This window comes from Chinchilla lanigera, unplaced genomic scaffold, assembly GCF_000276665.1.
Source record: "Chinchilla lanigera isolate Chin_1 unplaced genomic scaffold, ChiLan1.0 scaffold00026, whole genome shotgun sequence".
NCBI classification, from domain to species: Eukaryota; Metazoa; Chordata; class Mammalia; order Rodentia; family Chinchillidae; genus Chinchilla; species Chinchilla lanigera.
Genome location: NW_004955427.1, coordinates 6,491,005 through 6,507,758, shown reverse-complemented (window position 1 = coordinate 6,507,758; position 16,754 = coordinate 6,491,005). Strand labels below are relative to the sequence as shown.

Below are 16,754 nucleotides of genomic sequence, written 5' to 3'. Positions count from 1 at the left end.
ATAGGGGAGTCTGTGTTTCAAATTTATGATTCAGTTGACCGAAATATTTTAAGATACAATATCCTACCTAAATTCAACAACTGATCTCATTACCAAAATAAATTTCTTCATTAAAATACTATAATAATTCTATGCTTGGAAAGCTAGTCAACCATAAGATTGTATTTATCATTCACTCAGAAAATAGAAGGCAGTTTGAATTTCTGCAAAATTCATGGGAGTGTGCTCAGCCTCAGGACTACCAGAAGTGACTGACCAAGTTACAGATTGTACTTTTGAGGAACTCCGCATGTAGCAGAATACAGACGAGAGGTGCTTATAAATAACAGAGTAAAAAGTGAAAGTGATGATGAGGAAGAATTTATTCCGCAGGACTCCCAAGGAAGCAGAGTTTATTTGGATGCTGTGGATGTCGGCAGAATGCTGGAAGCAAAATCTGAAAACTAACTGGATTGGAACTTCACAGACTAATAGTATTCTCATGTTATTTCTAATACACTAAAATTACATAATTGTAACAGAGTTACTTACAGTAAATATCAAAAACTGCTTGTTCTGAATGAAGTGTTTTCTGGCCAGATGGTCCGTAATACGTCACAGAGCAGGTAAATGGCATTTGTATATCAGCCTTGGTTGTCTTATATTCCAAGGAGGAAGTCATGGTATATAATTGAGTAATTGGATCCATTTCTTTTTTAAAATTTATGACCACCACTAAAGAAAAAAAAAGGTAATGGTAAGACTGTTGTCTGGAAACAGCACAATCCCTGAGTATCTTAATACCTTTCAGAAGTGGCTCTGTCTACCTAATTGTATTTAACAGGAGGACTGACACTCAGTGAAATATGATGTCTTTTTAAAATCATGAATCAAGAGACCTACACAAAAATAGAATCACGAAATGTGCCCTCCCACTCACGTTGATTAACTTCTAGAACATTCCATGTACAGACAAAATTTTCTCTCCTGTTGATTCTTCTGCACAAGTGCTAAAACAGTGTCTTTTAAAAATCACTTTATGATTTAGTGCATATTTAAAGCAAGAAAGCATAGGAGCATTAATGAAAAGGGGACTGCATATTGTGATCCTGGGTAATGTAAAGGATCCCCAGAGAAGAGAAAAACAAAACAGGTCATTCGAATTTGCTGCCACCTCAGACTCACCTCCTTCCAGGGGCTGCAGCAGCTTCCCACTCCTGTACCACGTGAGGTTGCCAGCTGGGTAACTGTCTTTCGAAACGCAGTCGCCCAACTGCGAAAGAAAAAGGAAATAGTATTTCCTCAGTCAGAGGCTGTCACTTGGGAGCCCAGAATATTCAGGAAAAGCAGAGCGCTTCGACCCATTTATTCTCTAACACTAACAATGGGATACATGTTCTCTTGCGTACAGACAACATACAAACATAGTTTTGCCCACTTTTAAATATATAGTCGATCCATCTCCATGAACAAAATCACATTCACTTACAGGCATTACTAAATGTGTAACATTAACCACAGAACACAATGTAGCTTCATTAGCGCTGCCTTCTCCTGGGGTTCACGCGTCTTTACACGCAGGACTCATTTAGTGTGGAAGCGGGGCTGCCTCTCCAGTGTCGCACTACAAATAATTCAGGCTGTGTATACTCACCATGCTCCATAATGCACGCCTCTTTCTTCAAGTATGTTTAATAGTGCATGTTTGCCAAAGAGTAAATTCAGTAAAACTTAATTTGATTCAAAGAACTTTATCTTCCTCACCCAATGCAGACACAAAGGAAAATTTGTCTATTTCAATTAGTGACAACTGGGCAGTGACTCAATTGCTACGCTCAGTTGTGGAGCTCCAACCCGCCTCCTCTCGCCTTCAGTGCAACTTCCCTTCATACCTCTGCTAATGTGATCGTTCAGGTCTGGTCTTCTTACACGTTCACTGCAAATCTGCAATCGATTTGTCAGTAGAACGAAGTCCCAGTTCCCCGTGTGTCGCAGCAGCCTTGTCCCGCCCAATCCAGCCCCTCTGCCTCTCCTAATGTATATCATGCTACACTCTGCTGCCTTCCTAGCATCCCAAGTTTGAAAGGTGGACTGCGGACATTCCCAGATGGGCCATTTTCTTTCTCATCTCATTTTAAGAGATGTGAAAGAGTCCTTCCTACTTTTTTCCTAAGTATGAACTCTTTTTTCATGGACTTCGTTAAACAAATAAGAAAGACCCCCCCTTTTCAGAAACGACCACTGTTTTGTTCATGTCCCCATGGCCACAAGGGACACAGTATCCCCCTGTGCCCTCTGCATACTTTCTGACTGGCAGCTGCAAGCCTGGACCTCCAGAAGAACAAAGTCCATTTCACCTGTTCTGGTATCTGCAGTAGGAAAAGACACTTAACACCAGGCTAAGTAAAGTAATTAACTGAAACGAGTTCTCACCTTTTTTAGCTGCTCTGTTTCGAGAAATGGTGCTTTGCTTACAATTTCAGGTTTAGATGGTTGCTCTAAAGTCAAGTAGAAAAAGGTTTTATGCAGACATGGAAGAAAACAAATGATGTCAGTGATTTGGCTTACATAAAAATAATTCATAGCCTCAAAGCAGAAGAACGCACAGCAGAATAAAGAATAGATTTCCTTATGTAAATCAGATTTAAGAAATCGAGTAGGTCTCGCCCCTCCAAATATCTGCTTTATTATCTTTCATACTGTTTTAAGTGCTTATAAACTGTTTGAATAAAATATCTGTAATGCTTTTTGAATGTTTTATAGGCAGCAAATATGCAATGAATAGTGGAAGGGAAGCTGAGGTGTAAATAGGAGAGCGGGCACTTTCTACTTCTTCTGTAACCTCCCGTTCATCACGTGGAGGTGTTGAATCGCACGCTCGCCAGCAGAGGCACCTGCTAAAGTGCGCATTTCTGAGTCCTAAGCTGCTTACAGGATCAGAATCTCTAGGGGAAATGTGATCAATCTACATTTTTGACAAATTCCTAGGGGATTCTTGGGCACAGTGAAGTAAAAAACCTTTCTGTAAAATAATGGTAAAGCTAGTTAAGGACGTAGAAGCCTGAATTTCCTAAATACTTCAAACTTCATCTTTTAATTCAAGTCACATGATGAAGCTATGGGGAAAGGTTTGAAATCTGCAGTCTGAAATGAGGGACAGAAGTATATAGAAAGTTCTATAAACAAATTCTAATAGAGGCTTCAGGACCATTAAAAATTTCAGCAACAATTTCTTATTCAAACTAATTTAAAGTGATTTCACTCTTATCTGATCGTTTTCTAGCATTGATGCATTCTGTACTTTTTGAATAGCTCCAACTATTCATTTACAGAAAGTGTAAATTGCCTCATGGCCACTAATATTTGTAGCTCCTTGAACACAATTACTCTATCCTCATTTACACAAACAAATGGGAAAAATAGGCTGTTTTTCTTTTATAATCTTATCTCACCATCGCTAATACTTTTTATTTTGATTACCAGAGCAAACTAAACTAAATTGGCTTTTGTGTAAATTATTGCTCAAGTCGGAACTGTTACCAGACATGTTACATACTCAAACTATGACAGAAATCAAGGACGAAAACAAAAAAAACTCTCAAGTAGCAAAATAGTTGTCAGTGTGCTGACAAAAACACAAGCATGCTAAGGTGAATATTAGAGTTAATTTTTCCTTTGCAAGTCAGCTTTACATTATAAATTAGAATAATGAATACAATAAATCTGCCAATATATTGAACTCATTCACTTTAACAGTTCTATTTACTATTAATTCTTGAAATACACTTTCACTAACACAGTTTTTACAATGATGACTATCTAGTGCCCAAATACACCAATGTGAAACAAACATAAGACTGAGAAATAGAAAACAGTGTAAAGGAATAGAAAGCACAACAGAAACAATTAATAAAAACAAGTGACCCCTGATTAACTTATTTTAGGAAGGTGAATATAAAAATTATAAAAATTGACCCAAAAATTGACTAAAAGCAGATACCAGTTTTCAGGAAACATACGGTGTGAGCAAAGACGAAGGCTTCTCCACACATCAATGCTATCACTACTGAATGGAACACTACAAAAGTTAAAACTGAGTTATTGATAAAACTGAATTCTGTTTGGGATCCGTGTTTGAGAGGTAGACATCTAATATATTTGAGAGAAGAATGCATCTAGAGGGGCTGAAGATTTAGCTGAGTGGCACAGCGCCTGCCTGGCAAGTGCAAGGTGGTGAGTTCGATTCCCGGTACTGGAAATAAACCGGGAATGCATCTAGAATATTAAAACAGACTAAAAATTCTTGCTGACAAACTGGACATTAACATCAATTTTTTTAGTGATACCTCTCAGAAAGCTCAAGATGCACAGGATATTAAATTAACTTATCTTTTAAAACAAGAATGAAAAGTAACATGAAGAAAAAGAATTTTAGTTTCTCCCTCAGTAATGTTTTGCTGGAAAATGTGCAGAGACTTGAAACACCCTGCCCCATAAGTTTAGGACCTAAAGACAAAGATTTAGTGGGCAGCTTTGCCAAGTTTACTATTTCCAATCCAAGTAAAATATGGACGTACACTTCCTCTTGCTAGAAAGAATGCACACCTTGCTTTGTTCTGTAATACCCCAATGCTGTATCACTATGTAATCATAACTACTTGTGTTACACCTTTGATTCTTTCCACGTGTAAGGTATACTCTGCTCCAAAAAGTACTTCCTAGAATTCTTTTTTATTTCAATAGAACACAATTGTAGCAAATTAAAAAAAAAAAAATCTTATGGAAGATGTTTAATGTTTTGTCCTCTTTACATTTATGTTCCTCTTTCTCCTTGAAAGAGAGTCACAGTAAGCACTATAAGAACGGTGGGAATCATCCGTGCATTTCCTTGAGTTACTTTCTTGTGAAGCTTTCGTTTCATGCCCCCCATATTAGCTACATATTTTGTACATAATTTTCGCTTATATTAGATTGTAGCAATCGATGGGTGTTACTTGGAGAACTATAAAAGAGGACACACACTATTTTAGCAAAATTGCATATTGATTCTAAAGTGTTTTTTTTTAAAAAACAACTTTATAAGAATTACATCTTAATATGACTCAAGGATTCATAAAATTATTAATTTAGTCAACAGTACTAACTTAAAAACAAGGTAAATTTTGCTTCTGAACATGCTTGGGTAAATTCTCTAAGAATCACTCAACTTAACCATTTATCACATAGTATAACACAGGTATACCATGTTGGTATATCACATGCTTTGGTTCATTTTCGTCTTCTTTGTTGACCTATCTCTACTAAATTATCTGGGAGTTATATTATTATCACAGGCCCATCTGATAATATAGTTCTTTATGGAGAGGAAGGGAAATAGGGAGCTAGTGAGAGAGGGAGAAAGGGAGAGGGTGAGGTATGGAGGGAGCCTGGAGCGGGGGGGAAGGAACTGGGGATACGGGGAAGGAACTGGGGATGCAGGGAAGGAGGGAGAGAGAATAAACACGGACGAATGGGATGGACGAGTGTGCGTGCTGGAGCGGGGCAGACAGCTAACACTCCTATCAGCATGCGTATGCTCTGGTTCTGTGGCAACGGTACAGAGTCCTAAGACTCAAATTATTTCTTTTTAAACCAGATTACAAGTTTTTCACTAATATCCTTTGAGGTCTTCTCACAAAGGATTAAAAACTAAGCTGTATTTCCTGCCTAGTACAACTGGAAACATGTCATAGATAGAAGCCTTACTTTTCTTTCCACTTTTCCTGTTTTGCATCAGGAAGGAGAATTTGTGTGATTACTCTGCCGGAGAAGAAGGAAACTGTGGCAAGGACATGGGGCCTGATCAAGAATAAATGTACTAAATTAGATGATCTCCTCTCATTCGAAAACACAGACTAGCGCTGCTCAACACCTGAACATCAGCCTTCAGAAAAACTAGAAATCAGTAACAGTAACACTTATCGTTTCAGGCAGCTAGTTATCGCGAAGCCAAGTGCAGATGCAGATGCATGCACACTGCTCTATATCGCCTACAGCGTACTAACACTACTGTCAGGACAGCGGAGGCATTCTAAGTAAATAATTGTGTCCATGGGATCATGCTGTATTTTCCTCGTTAAATGGGGGGATTTTTTAATAGTGAAACAAATAAACCAAAATATAAAGCGTATGTGTTAGTTATAAAACAAGTCATTTTCTACTTCTTTCCTGCCTAAAATATTAGTTTCAGATTGACTTAACTTTCCTGGGGTTTCTCCAGTAGAGAAGGGAATTTCAGTTCTGATAAATCATTGAAGGGAAGGATCTAAATGAATCCTACCCAGATGAAAAGCTTTCAAATAACTTCCTGAAACCAACGAGCACCACAAGAAGCCCTGGACCCCCCCATACATCAAACCACGCCGCGCGAGCAGTCTTCCTGTAATACCGCAGACCACCACTGGAGGAGAGGAAGCTTGCAAATCAGCGTGGGGTGCCATGTTCAACGCTTTTGCTGAGCTGTCCCCTTTTTTAGATGGGGACTCACTATGTCGCCCAGGCTGGTACAATCCTCCTGCCTCCCTCTCTGGGATTAATTTTCCTTTATAAACAATTTATCATAAATAACTGGAAATTCGATACACAAAATTCCAGCTAATTGAATATTCATAGCTTCTCATCTTCTCAAACTCTCCTCACTAGATACCTACGAGGATCCGAGAGACAATGAAAATGTCCCATCTATTCTAAAATTTGTTCTGCTGCTGAGGTTAACTTTAAGCCCAGACCTGCGAAGAAACTTTCTCAAGGTCAGAAATTAGTAGCAGCTCCAACAAAGCAAGTCTGGTGACCAGCTTGGTAATTGTTCCATTTCACCACCACCAACCGGTTGGTTCTCTTGACCTCTGAGCCTTTTCCACATTCACTGGAAGGAACAACAGGGAGCTTTTAAAGGTCTGTTTTTGCTTCTCAATGGTTTTCCTAACCCCGAGTGTGCATTAAATGCAAACATAGTTCAATTTTGATGTCATTCAACTAACATTTTACAGAAAAAAAAAAAGCTGATATGGGGTGACAAAACAGGTCACTTATTTGGATCTGGGCTGGCTTCTGGGTTTGATTTCTTGTATCTGAGGTATTGCTTACCACCAAACAAACAAATCTATATTACAGGTAAAGTGAGCAGTCACAGCCACTTGTTTGAATTTAAAAAAAAAATGACTTTGCCCCTGAGGACAGCAATGTGCGGCAGGCTGATCTGGGATTGGCTCACAGGAGCAACTCTCCATTCTGCGGTACATGGTGCATGTTGCTAGGTGATTCAGCAGAGGAAACAGAGGACTGATTGATGGGCCTGGTAACTCTGGAGAGACTGCAATATATACATGCGCATAATGAAAGCCTCCCTGCCACAGCTGCTGTTCGCTTCACAAAAAGTGACTGAAAGTAAATTCATTTTAAAAAAAAACCAACAAAGCAAAGCGCCTATATGATCCCATAAACACTGCAGCATTAACTGGTGCTCATTTTATTAGATTTGGAGGGCCCCATGGTTTCTAGGATGAAATACCATTTTCAAGGGCGTGTCGCTTGTCTATGTAAATGCTCCCTGGCCCACAGCCTGGAATGCAAATTCTGCTTCTGAGAGTCACTTTGTTTTCAACAGCTTCCAAAAGAAAAAGGGGGCAAGGGTACTGGCAGTATATGCAGCGTGAGTTGGTCTGCACAATCACAGGAATCCTTGTATTATGAAATGACTTGCAGATTTCAGTGAAAGAGACCACTGAATTTTATTTTCAGATTTAGTTATGGCATTTTTTAAGAGGCAAATTTTGAAAGTGCTACAAATAAGTCTTCTAAATGTAAAAACCTGTATGTCTCAACTTCCCTGTATACTATGCTGATATCCAATAATTTTAACACGATATAAAAGAAATCCAAAAATGACAAATTATTATATATGAAACTCAATCTCTCTTCCTAATACGGCACCTTCTTGATATCCGGTTATATTTATGAGATGACGGCCTATAATTTAAAAAGTGGGGGTAGTTTTTGCTCTTTTTAGCAAAGGTATCTCAAACAGTACATCATCCATCTTTTAAGTGACATAGAAGTAAAAAAAAAAAAAATAAGGTAGAAAAAAATACATGGGTCACTGGCAAATACAGAATGCCAGTTTACCAGATGTGTTTTGTGTCACAGGCATGACTGGCAAACAACTGGCCCTTTGTTTGATTCATAACATGATTGAGATGTGTGGATGATTTCTGGGAAGTGCTTTCTCAGCTGAAAAGTAATCAACTGAAACATGTAATGGGCTTTTCCAAGGTTCTTCTGGAGAACAAAGGTTTCGGTTCCTAGGACAGCATTCTTTGAATCCACATCATGAGGCCCTAGGAGCTTTGAAGTCTCTATAAATACTTAAGGGACATTGCTGCGTAAGTTATTACAAAAGGAACAGGAAAAAGCCTTTGGTTACTTTTGTGGTTGAGGACTTCCAGGTTTGCCTGTCACTGTTTATTTTAATAAATTTTAGGTGCTGTCAAGATATCAGAAAGCAGAAGGAAGAAGTTGGAAAGAGCAGTCATTTTTGCCTGATTAGAAAAGGCTGGTATCTACAGCCATACTACCCTGAACATGCCTGACCTTGTAAGAAAAGTCTGGTGTTTGGAAACTTTTGATGCTTTTCTTTCCTCCTAAATCATTATACTGTAACTGAGGTGGGACGTTCTATGTGAATGTGAAGATGAAATACTTTAATTATAACTGCTCAAGTCATTCTTCTGAAAAGTTATCTGCACAGCAACAGTAAGTCTATGTCACTATTAGGCAAAATAACTGTGCCACAGTGACTACAATCATTTCAAGTTTCTCTTACAATTTTTCTTTCTGTTTTCACTTTTTCTTTCATCCTTCCTTATTTTCTGAGATAGGATCTAACTATATTGCTTAGAACGCAAGATCCTGCCTCAGTCTCCCAGATAGCTGGAATTACAGGCATATCACACTGCACCTAAACTAACGTCACAATTTTTTTTCTTTCACTCACACTGTACTTTCTCTCCTTGGTATATTCATTACACACATCCAGGGTGTGGTGAACTTTTTCATTAAGAACAATTATATAAACTAAGTGAGCTTCAAAGTCTGTATCAAAAATGCATTAAAAGGGAGCTGGGGATTTAGCTCAGAGGCACAGCACCTGCCTGGCAAGTGCAAGGTCATGAGTTTGATTCCCAGTACTGGAAACAAACAAACAACAACGACAAAAATGCACTAAGTCTGAATATATACATATATCCACACATTCTTGTAAAAATTTTAAAAAATTATAACGTAAAAATTATAAAGTAAATATGAATTAGAAGTTTAGATTTCTAAGTCATAAGATAATGTCTTTCTGTTTTAATAAATCAAAATAGCATTTTTTGTCCAGTCTAACATATACACACATGCATGCACAATTATATACGTGTCACGTCCATGTATGTATCACAGAACATTTCTTTGCACCTACCACTGAAAATTAAGAGATCATATGCTAGTTACCACCAGTAGCATGCATATCTCAGTAAACTTACACAACAAAACAACTGCGAAATCTTACTTGAATTTCAGACAGTTTTCCTGCTGGCAGCATGCACATGGAACAATCTAGAAATCCTCTTTTAGAGACGCCTGCACTAGGGACAGAGATCTCAGTCTTCCCTCTAAAGAGTATGTTCCAGCGGCCCCCATCAGCCGACTTTGCAGCTGGACTGCAGACTACTTACTGAACACGTTGACTATCGTCGGTGCCTCAAACACGTTGTCCTCGGTAACCAGCATGCACACAAATCTCCTTTGATCGCTGATCTTGGCGTTGCTGATGGACAGAGTGTAATTTTCCGAAAGGCTCAGTCTGTCTTTGTACTCCGGTACATCGTCATATTGCACACTTTTCTTGGTAGAGGATCTGAAGGCAATAAATACTGGGGAGCCGTCAGGATTTTCCTACAAATTTAAATAGTAATACATTTTAAAAGCGAGAATATTCAGGTGATTCAGGACTACATCCAGAATAACAAAATTTCTTAGGCCACATTCATCCACAAATGTGTATACTTTTATTCAGGAAGAATTGTGGGTATGAGCCCGACATAAATCTTTGGTTCCAGAAAATCAGTCTTTCCAAGAAGGGAGGCTCTGAGCTCCTCTGTGGGTACCGTATTCAATGTATGACAATGAAAGGACAGAACTCTGGGCATCTCAGCTTCTCTGCAGTATGCAGGACAGAATTAACGGCTATCTGAAGCAGACAAGGGGCAGTCTTACATTTACAATGAAATAAAGAACAGCTAAGTACACCCAAGTAGACAAAATGATGTTCGGATAACCATCACAGGGAACATACTCCTATACTGGTTGAAAATATCCCAGCTAGTTATCTTTGACGTATTTTTCCCTTGAACTCACATACTTTAAATGTGCACCTCTTCAGCCAGAACGGATGTAGCTGACCTTTACACATAGCAGCATTTAATCAGTCTTCATGCAGGAACAGTATTTACCCTTGTAAAACAATCACGTCCATTAAGCAAGAGACTCAGATTAACCACTACGATCCATGATTTTGCTATGTGGCTCACAAAACTTAATTTGATGGCTTTCATGCAAAAACTTATCATCAAAATAAGATAAAATCTGGCCAGGAACACTGAGACATATGATACATTCCTTCCTTTGGTTCAATAAAAACACTGTTACTGAATAAGCAATTTATCCTAAAATACGAGCCAATAGTTTCTCTATTTACCTAACAAGATCTCTGAAAAAATAAAATGGTAAAATAGGTTAAAATGCATGGTAAATTTTGAAATTATACCAAAACTTATGTTTTTAAAAAATGTTGATTTTGACTGTCAAGTTTACTGTAGAGTCTATAAGTATCAGTTTCTTAAATATCTGAGTGTATCAATATTTTCCTAAAATCTTTTAGTTTTACCACAAGCTTACAATACAAATCCTTGCCCTAAACAGCTCCTTCGTTATAGGAAATAGGTTTGGTAGATTCTCTCTTTGGCTTTTTATGCAGCAATTAATAGATTTAATACTAGAGTCAGAGTATTAAACTCATGTATAGATTAGACAGCGAAGGTGGCTTTGGGTTAGATAACTTGCCAAGGTCTCAGCTGATGAAGCTGAAATGTGAGCAGGGCAGTAGCACGCCTCTCTTCCTGAGGGCGGCTGGGCACCTTGGTGCTGGGAAAGGACGGACGGAGGAAATGGGGTGGGCAGGACTGAATGGGGATCTGTGTTCTCTACGCACACAGAGCTTACAGTGATGGTGGAAACTGGTTCATTCTTATCTCTGCGCTTCCGTTCACTTTCTCCACACCTTCCCCTTGTCTTTCAGAAGGCGGTACACTAAATCAGAGCATGCGCACACTTCTTTAAACCAGGACTGACTTTATAGCACACAATACCTCCAATGCGTCTCATCAGTTTATTGCTGGGATTTTTTTTTTTTTTTTTTGCTTAACAATTGGAAATTTACCATTATTATTTCTCAGCACTACTGTGCCAGTTCAGTTTAGGCAAAAACTATTCCCGGGGGTTACACTCAGAATTTTCTTTGATCATAGACATTTTCAGTGAGTTTGAGTCAGTGGGTACATTTTGTGGGAGCCTCTGAGACTCCTGGAACTTGGGGGATGGTAACAGACGTTGCCCTGGAGGATTGAACTTCACATTTCCTGTGTACAGAAAGTGAGACACAGTTCACAATCACCGCGAGCAAGCTGGGCAACAGGAGGCGTACAGAGACGCGCTGCGCTGCCTACGTCCCTTCCTGCACAGGCAGGCGCAGCGTGGCTGGATGTCACAGCCCCTGGCCACGGCAGCTTACTTGCTCAAGCAATTGTCCCATGTCAAGGCCAAGGAAATACTTGCTATGAATTATTTCACTTCACCAATGACATTACGAGGAAGATACTTCATAGCAAGAAAACAGGGGTTCATCCCCTTGCTTATGATCCCACACAGAGTATGTGCCACAAGCTGTTGGTCTGACTTGGAATCCACATTTTAAAAGCTGTACCAACACCATGCCTTCACTCTTAAGCACACTTCCCATAGTATTTTGTGCAGAATTTTTTTTTTTTTTGATATCTGAGGAAAAAAGTCTGTAGCCAAATAAACCTGAGAATCCAATCAAATTATGGCCTCCAAGAATTCATAATGCATTTTAACATATGGACGGTTCTGAGAAATGTAGTAAAGAAACATTTCACACATTATTTGACCCCCACATCCTTTCCCTGCACAGATGCCTTTTAACATTTTAAGGGGCTGGGGAAACATTTCTATCGTTTCCAAGGAGACAGACCTACTCGAAGCCTGCAAACTGTCATGAGCTCCTTTAGTCCACCATTGGCAAATTCTAGCATACAGACACCTTTCGTTGATTTTGGGGATTAAATTGACACATTTCATCGAAGCCACTTCCCCATTCTACCTCCACCTAGCAGGACCTCTGCTTCTGTCTTCTGACCTGTGCCTCAATACATGAGAAAGTATGATTTTGCTATATGCAAAATACTCAGCCATGTTAAACATAACAAAGTTATCAGGCTAAGCACCGGAAACAAGCTTGTAATACTGATGACTAATTTCCAATGAAGAGCGAGCTAAGCGTTCTGACTACTGATGTCGCTTGCCTTTCAGTGGCCAGATCCAACAGAACAGGGACAAGAAGAGGTTACCATCCTCTGCAGACCTCTGCCTGTCCTCCTGATTGTACTTTGGAATTCTATCTCTTCCCGTGTCTCCAACGCTTTAGGACAAATCTTTCAGATTAACATGGTCTAAGGCCTGCCTGCCCACTGGACTTATTTAAAATAGGATGGTACGACTGCTAGTCAATACAGCCATTTTACCTTTTCGTATTTGTATCCACCAAGTCATATCAACACGATCTCACTATAAAATTTACATTTAGCTATTTAACTGTATTGAAAAAGTGGAGACAACGAAGTCCATCCCAGAAAGGTCACACTTACATATTTCCATTTGCCAAACATGAGATTCTGAGGTACGTCGAGTCGACAAGGCATGACAATGGTATCTCCGTAGGCTGAGTTTACGGTGGACCATCCAAGGCCTTTGGAGAGAAAGAGAAGAGAAAGACTGAATGCAACTCTTGACGTGGTAACAGGAAGACTGTGGAATCTCAGGTGAACTGTTTTCTTTATTTCACAAAAGTACATTTCACAGAAGTATGGGACTATACAAAGACACACATGTTTAAAATTCTCAAAACTGGCATAGATATCTCAAAACTGGTGAAAATATCAAGCTTATCTTCTGGAAAAACATTTAAAAATTATTGAAACCTAAAAACTAATACACACAATACCACAGCTGAATTTTACTTATAGGAGGAAAATAAACATAAAAATGGTTTATTTTAAAGGTAAGATAGCCAGATATGGTGGCGCACACCTGTAATCCCACCATTTGGGAGGCTGAGGCAGTGAGTTTGAGGCCAGCCTGGGCTACACAGTGAGTTTAAGGCCAGTCCGAACTACATAGTGAGACCCTGTCTCAAAAAAAAAAAAAAAAGTAATAAAGATTAACATGTTAAATTTTCTATATAGTATTAACAGAGTAAATTGTATAGTATGAAAATTCTTCATTAGGTGTTATTTGTAGCAACTAGTTGCATTTTGAGAGACAATCCAGTTAAATCCACCATTTGCTGTTAGTACAGAAAACTTCTTAGTCTTATTTATTTTTTTGAGAAAAATGTAGATGATGATAATTAAAATGGAGAAAACAATTTTTGCATAGAGATGTAAAATACTATTCACATCTGTATATATTCATGTAATTGTTAAAAAATCTTAAGTATTTACAGACATAGTAAAACATATGCCATGTGTTCTTTCATATGTAAAAACTAAAAGCAAACATCCATCTGAAAGCAGAAAGCTACTCCCCAAAGCTACAAAGAAAAAGGGTTCAAGAGGGCTTCATAGGAACTAGGTAATGAGCACTAAAAGAGGTTCTAGAGTTCTAGGGTTCTAGAGCACAGTGGGGTGACTAACTCAATATCGAATTACAGATTTTATGAATAAGAGGCATTTAAAGTTTCAAAGTATAAAGAAATGATAAGAATGTGCAAATACGAACTGTGCTTGCATGATCACTATATATCGGATACGTGCTGAAATATCACACCACACCCAATAAATGTGTACAACCATGATGGTTCATTAACCAAAAAGACCGCAGTATTCACACCAGCAAAACTAGTCGAGAAATACCCCATATATCTTTCATTTACTTTTTAAAAGAGCTTTAAATTTTAAAACTTTTATAGTTATGCATCTATTAAAATATATCAGAGGTAGACAGCGTGAAAAGGATACTTTCAACGGTGAAAGAAAACGACATTCTGTCCACCAGGTGGTGCTAACGGGCAAAACGAAGGCAATCCGCAGAGCATAAATAAAACCATCTAATGATTTCTGAAGATGCAGACCTTGGTGGATACCACCTTTAACCGCTATCCATTAATCACAGCGTATACGAAAATCTCATCTAATGGTAAAAAAGTCTCACAAAGAAAAGAATAATAAAATTCCTATTTTAAAATCAACTCAGGTGGCTATTTCCTCTTCAAACAATTTGTCCCAGTGAAGAAAAACATCCAAGAAGCAAAGAACGTGCTTCACGTTACGTGCAATGAGACCTATCTGGAAAACCTTACCCTTGTTAATACAGAGAACACAAATGAGAAGTGAACACGTGTTCTCATGGGTGTGCTTCAAACTCTTACGCAGTATCACAATGAAAAATTACTTCAATCATTTTCACCTTGTGCTCTCCACACGCTACCTATGTAGAACCCCACCTAACTTCAAGCCATCAGACAGCAGAAGACTGTAAGTGAAGAAATTGTCTGCTCATGTTCGCTAAAATAAAAATAATGGAGGTTTACTTTGTTTTTTTTTTTGTTTTTTTTTTTTTCTTTTTCTGCAGGACTGAAGATCAAATCCTGATCCCCAAGAGTGCTGGGCAAGGTCTCTACTACTGAGCTAGACTCTCACCCCTATACAGAGGGTTGAGGTATGTGGTTACAGACACACAAACCAACAGCACTTAGGAAACTGTTTTCTTTCACAGTACAGTACTAGTTTTCCTTGATATTAGGCTGCTATAGGGTAAGTATGAGACAAGAAAAGTCTACTGGCCAAATAATTGTGACATATAGAATATCAGGCAAGTGGCAATAAAATATAAGCCAGTAATAAACAATTTTTTAAAAGGCACAAAATTCTACCGTGGAATTTCTACCATGTAGTGAAGACATGTTCATGCACTACACAGGAGGGGTTCTGCCAAGCAAAAGGAACCAGTGTGCGATTTCATGTTTTGTTTCCTCCGTCAGTTTACGGTAAGGTCGTTGAATACGCCATAACTTCAAGAGAGACTATCTCTACTCCTTACATGAAGGCAAGACGTGCATCTCCAAATGTGTCCTACCATTATGAATGCATGCTTTCCATTCACAACTGATGCTGCTTGCACGGTTGGCCAGTCAATGAAGACACCGCACAGAACTTAGGCATCAGTGAGGTGAATCCTTTGCAAGATGAAGGTAAATAAAAACAGACCTTCCCCTGAACTGTAATGCTTTGCTCGTTCTCAGCACTTGTCTTCTCTCTTCCTTATATAAATTTAATGTACTATATATACACCAAATTTTATAACAGGGTTTAAAGCTTATGAATTTCAAACATACAGTGACTGACTAGGATGATGAAAGCACAATTACAGCAGGAAAGGGACCATATATTTTAATCTTCATATCTTCAGGGACAATGCCTGGCATTTAATGGGTATCTAATAAAAGGATCTCTCAGTTGAATGCTGTAGGACCCTTCCACTTTGTTTATTAAATTAATAACTCTGAAAATTGTAAGGGAATTGATGTTATTGAAACCTTGGGAATTCTTATTCCTACTGACTAATGGCTGTCATATATCAACTTGGATGTACAGAAAATTTGGATTTTGTTCTTGGATGGCCCTCTCTGTCATACAGAGGAACAAAAAAAAAGCAAGTACATTTTATGGAGTCCATGCAGGGAACTAGATGGGAGAACATTCCCTCCTCCTCTTTTAAGTGATATTAAAGACTTGTGTTGTTTTGCAAACAATACCAGGAAATGCCCCATCTTCATTTGAGGTGACCATAAAGCAACAAGTTGTTTTCATTGTTTCAAAAAGTATCTGAGAGGCATTGATTATTTCTTTTTTGTTTTTCATTGATTTTCTTTTACTGGCAATTCCAAATCCAAACTCAACCAAGCCAGGACTCGGAAGAGCAGAACAAGGGAAATATAATTCGGATGAGGAGCTTATTTTAGAATCTCTTTTGAAGTTTGCTATTGTCATCAACTTTTCCTTCCTGCTGAGAGTACCCTGACTCCAAGGTGTATCTGACAAAGATAGGCTTCCACCTGGGGGACAGCAACCACTTGACCACCTTAGGGATAAAGTAGCTACAAGGGGCTGCTGTGAGCTCATGGTAAGTCAGCATCTATTTCTAGAGACGTCTTGATCTTTGAGATGGACTGCCAGCAAGACCTAAAGCATCTGTCAATACAAACGGTTCTGTTTCTACTTTTCACTGAAGAAAAAGCTTTTTATGTTCAAATTATCAAACCTGAAAATTGAGTTTAATTTACTAGAACTCCCCTACAATTTTCTCCCAGCTGGTTAAAACATTCATGGTGTTGTTTCCTA

General features: G+C 38.6%; 1 protein-coding gene across 1 annotated transcript in view; it reads right to left on the bottom strand.

Annotated features, from left to right (window-relative positions):
* The window catches only part of Alcam (activated leukocyte cell adhesion molecule), a gene marked incomplete at its 5' end in the record, with an annotated part of 50,012 nt that extends 36,910 nt beyond the window's left edge, over positions 1 to 13,102 (bottom strand). Inside the window, 5 exon segments of the mRNA XM_005386343.2 lie at positions 532 to 714; positions 1,165 to 1,252; positions 2,413 to 2,477; positions 9,735 to 9,954; positions 13,002 to 13,102. Of these exon segments, the coding sequence (XP_005386400.2) occupies positions 532 to 714; positions 1,165 to 1,252; positions 2,413 to 2,477; positions 9,735 to 9,954; positions 13,002 to 13,102 (657 nt within the window).
* Between the last annotated feature and the right edge of the window lie 3,652 nt (positions 13,103 to 16,754).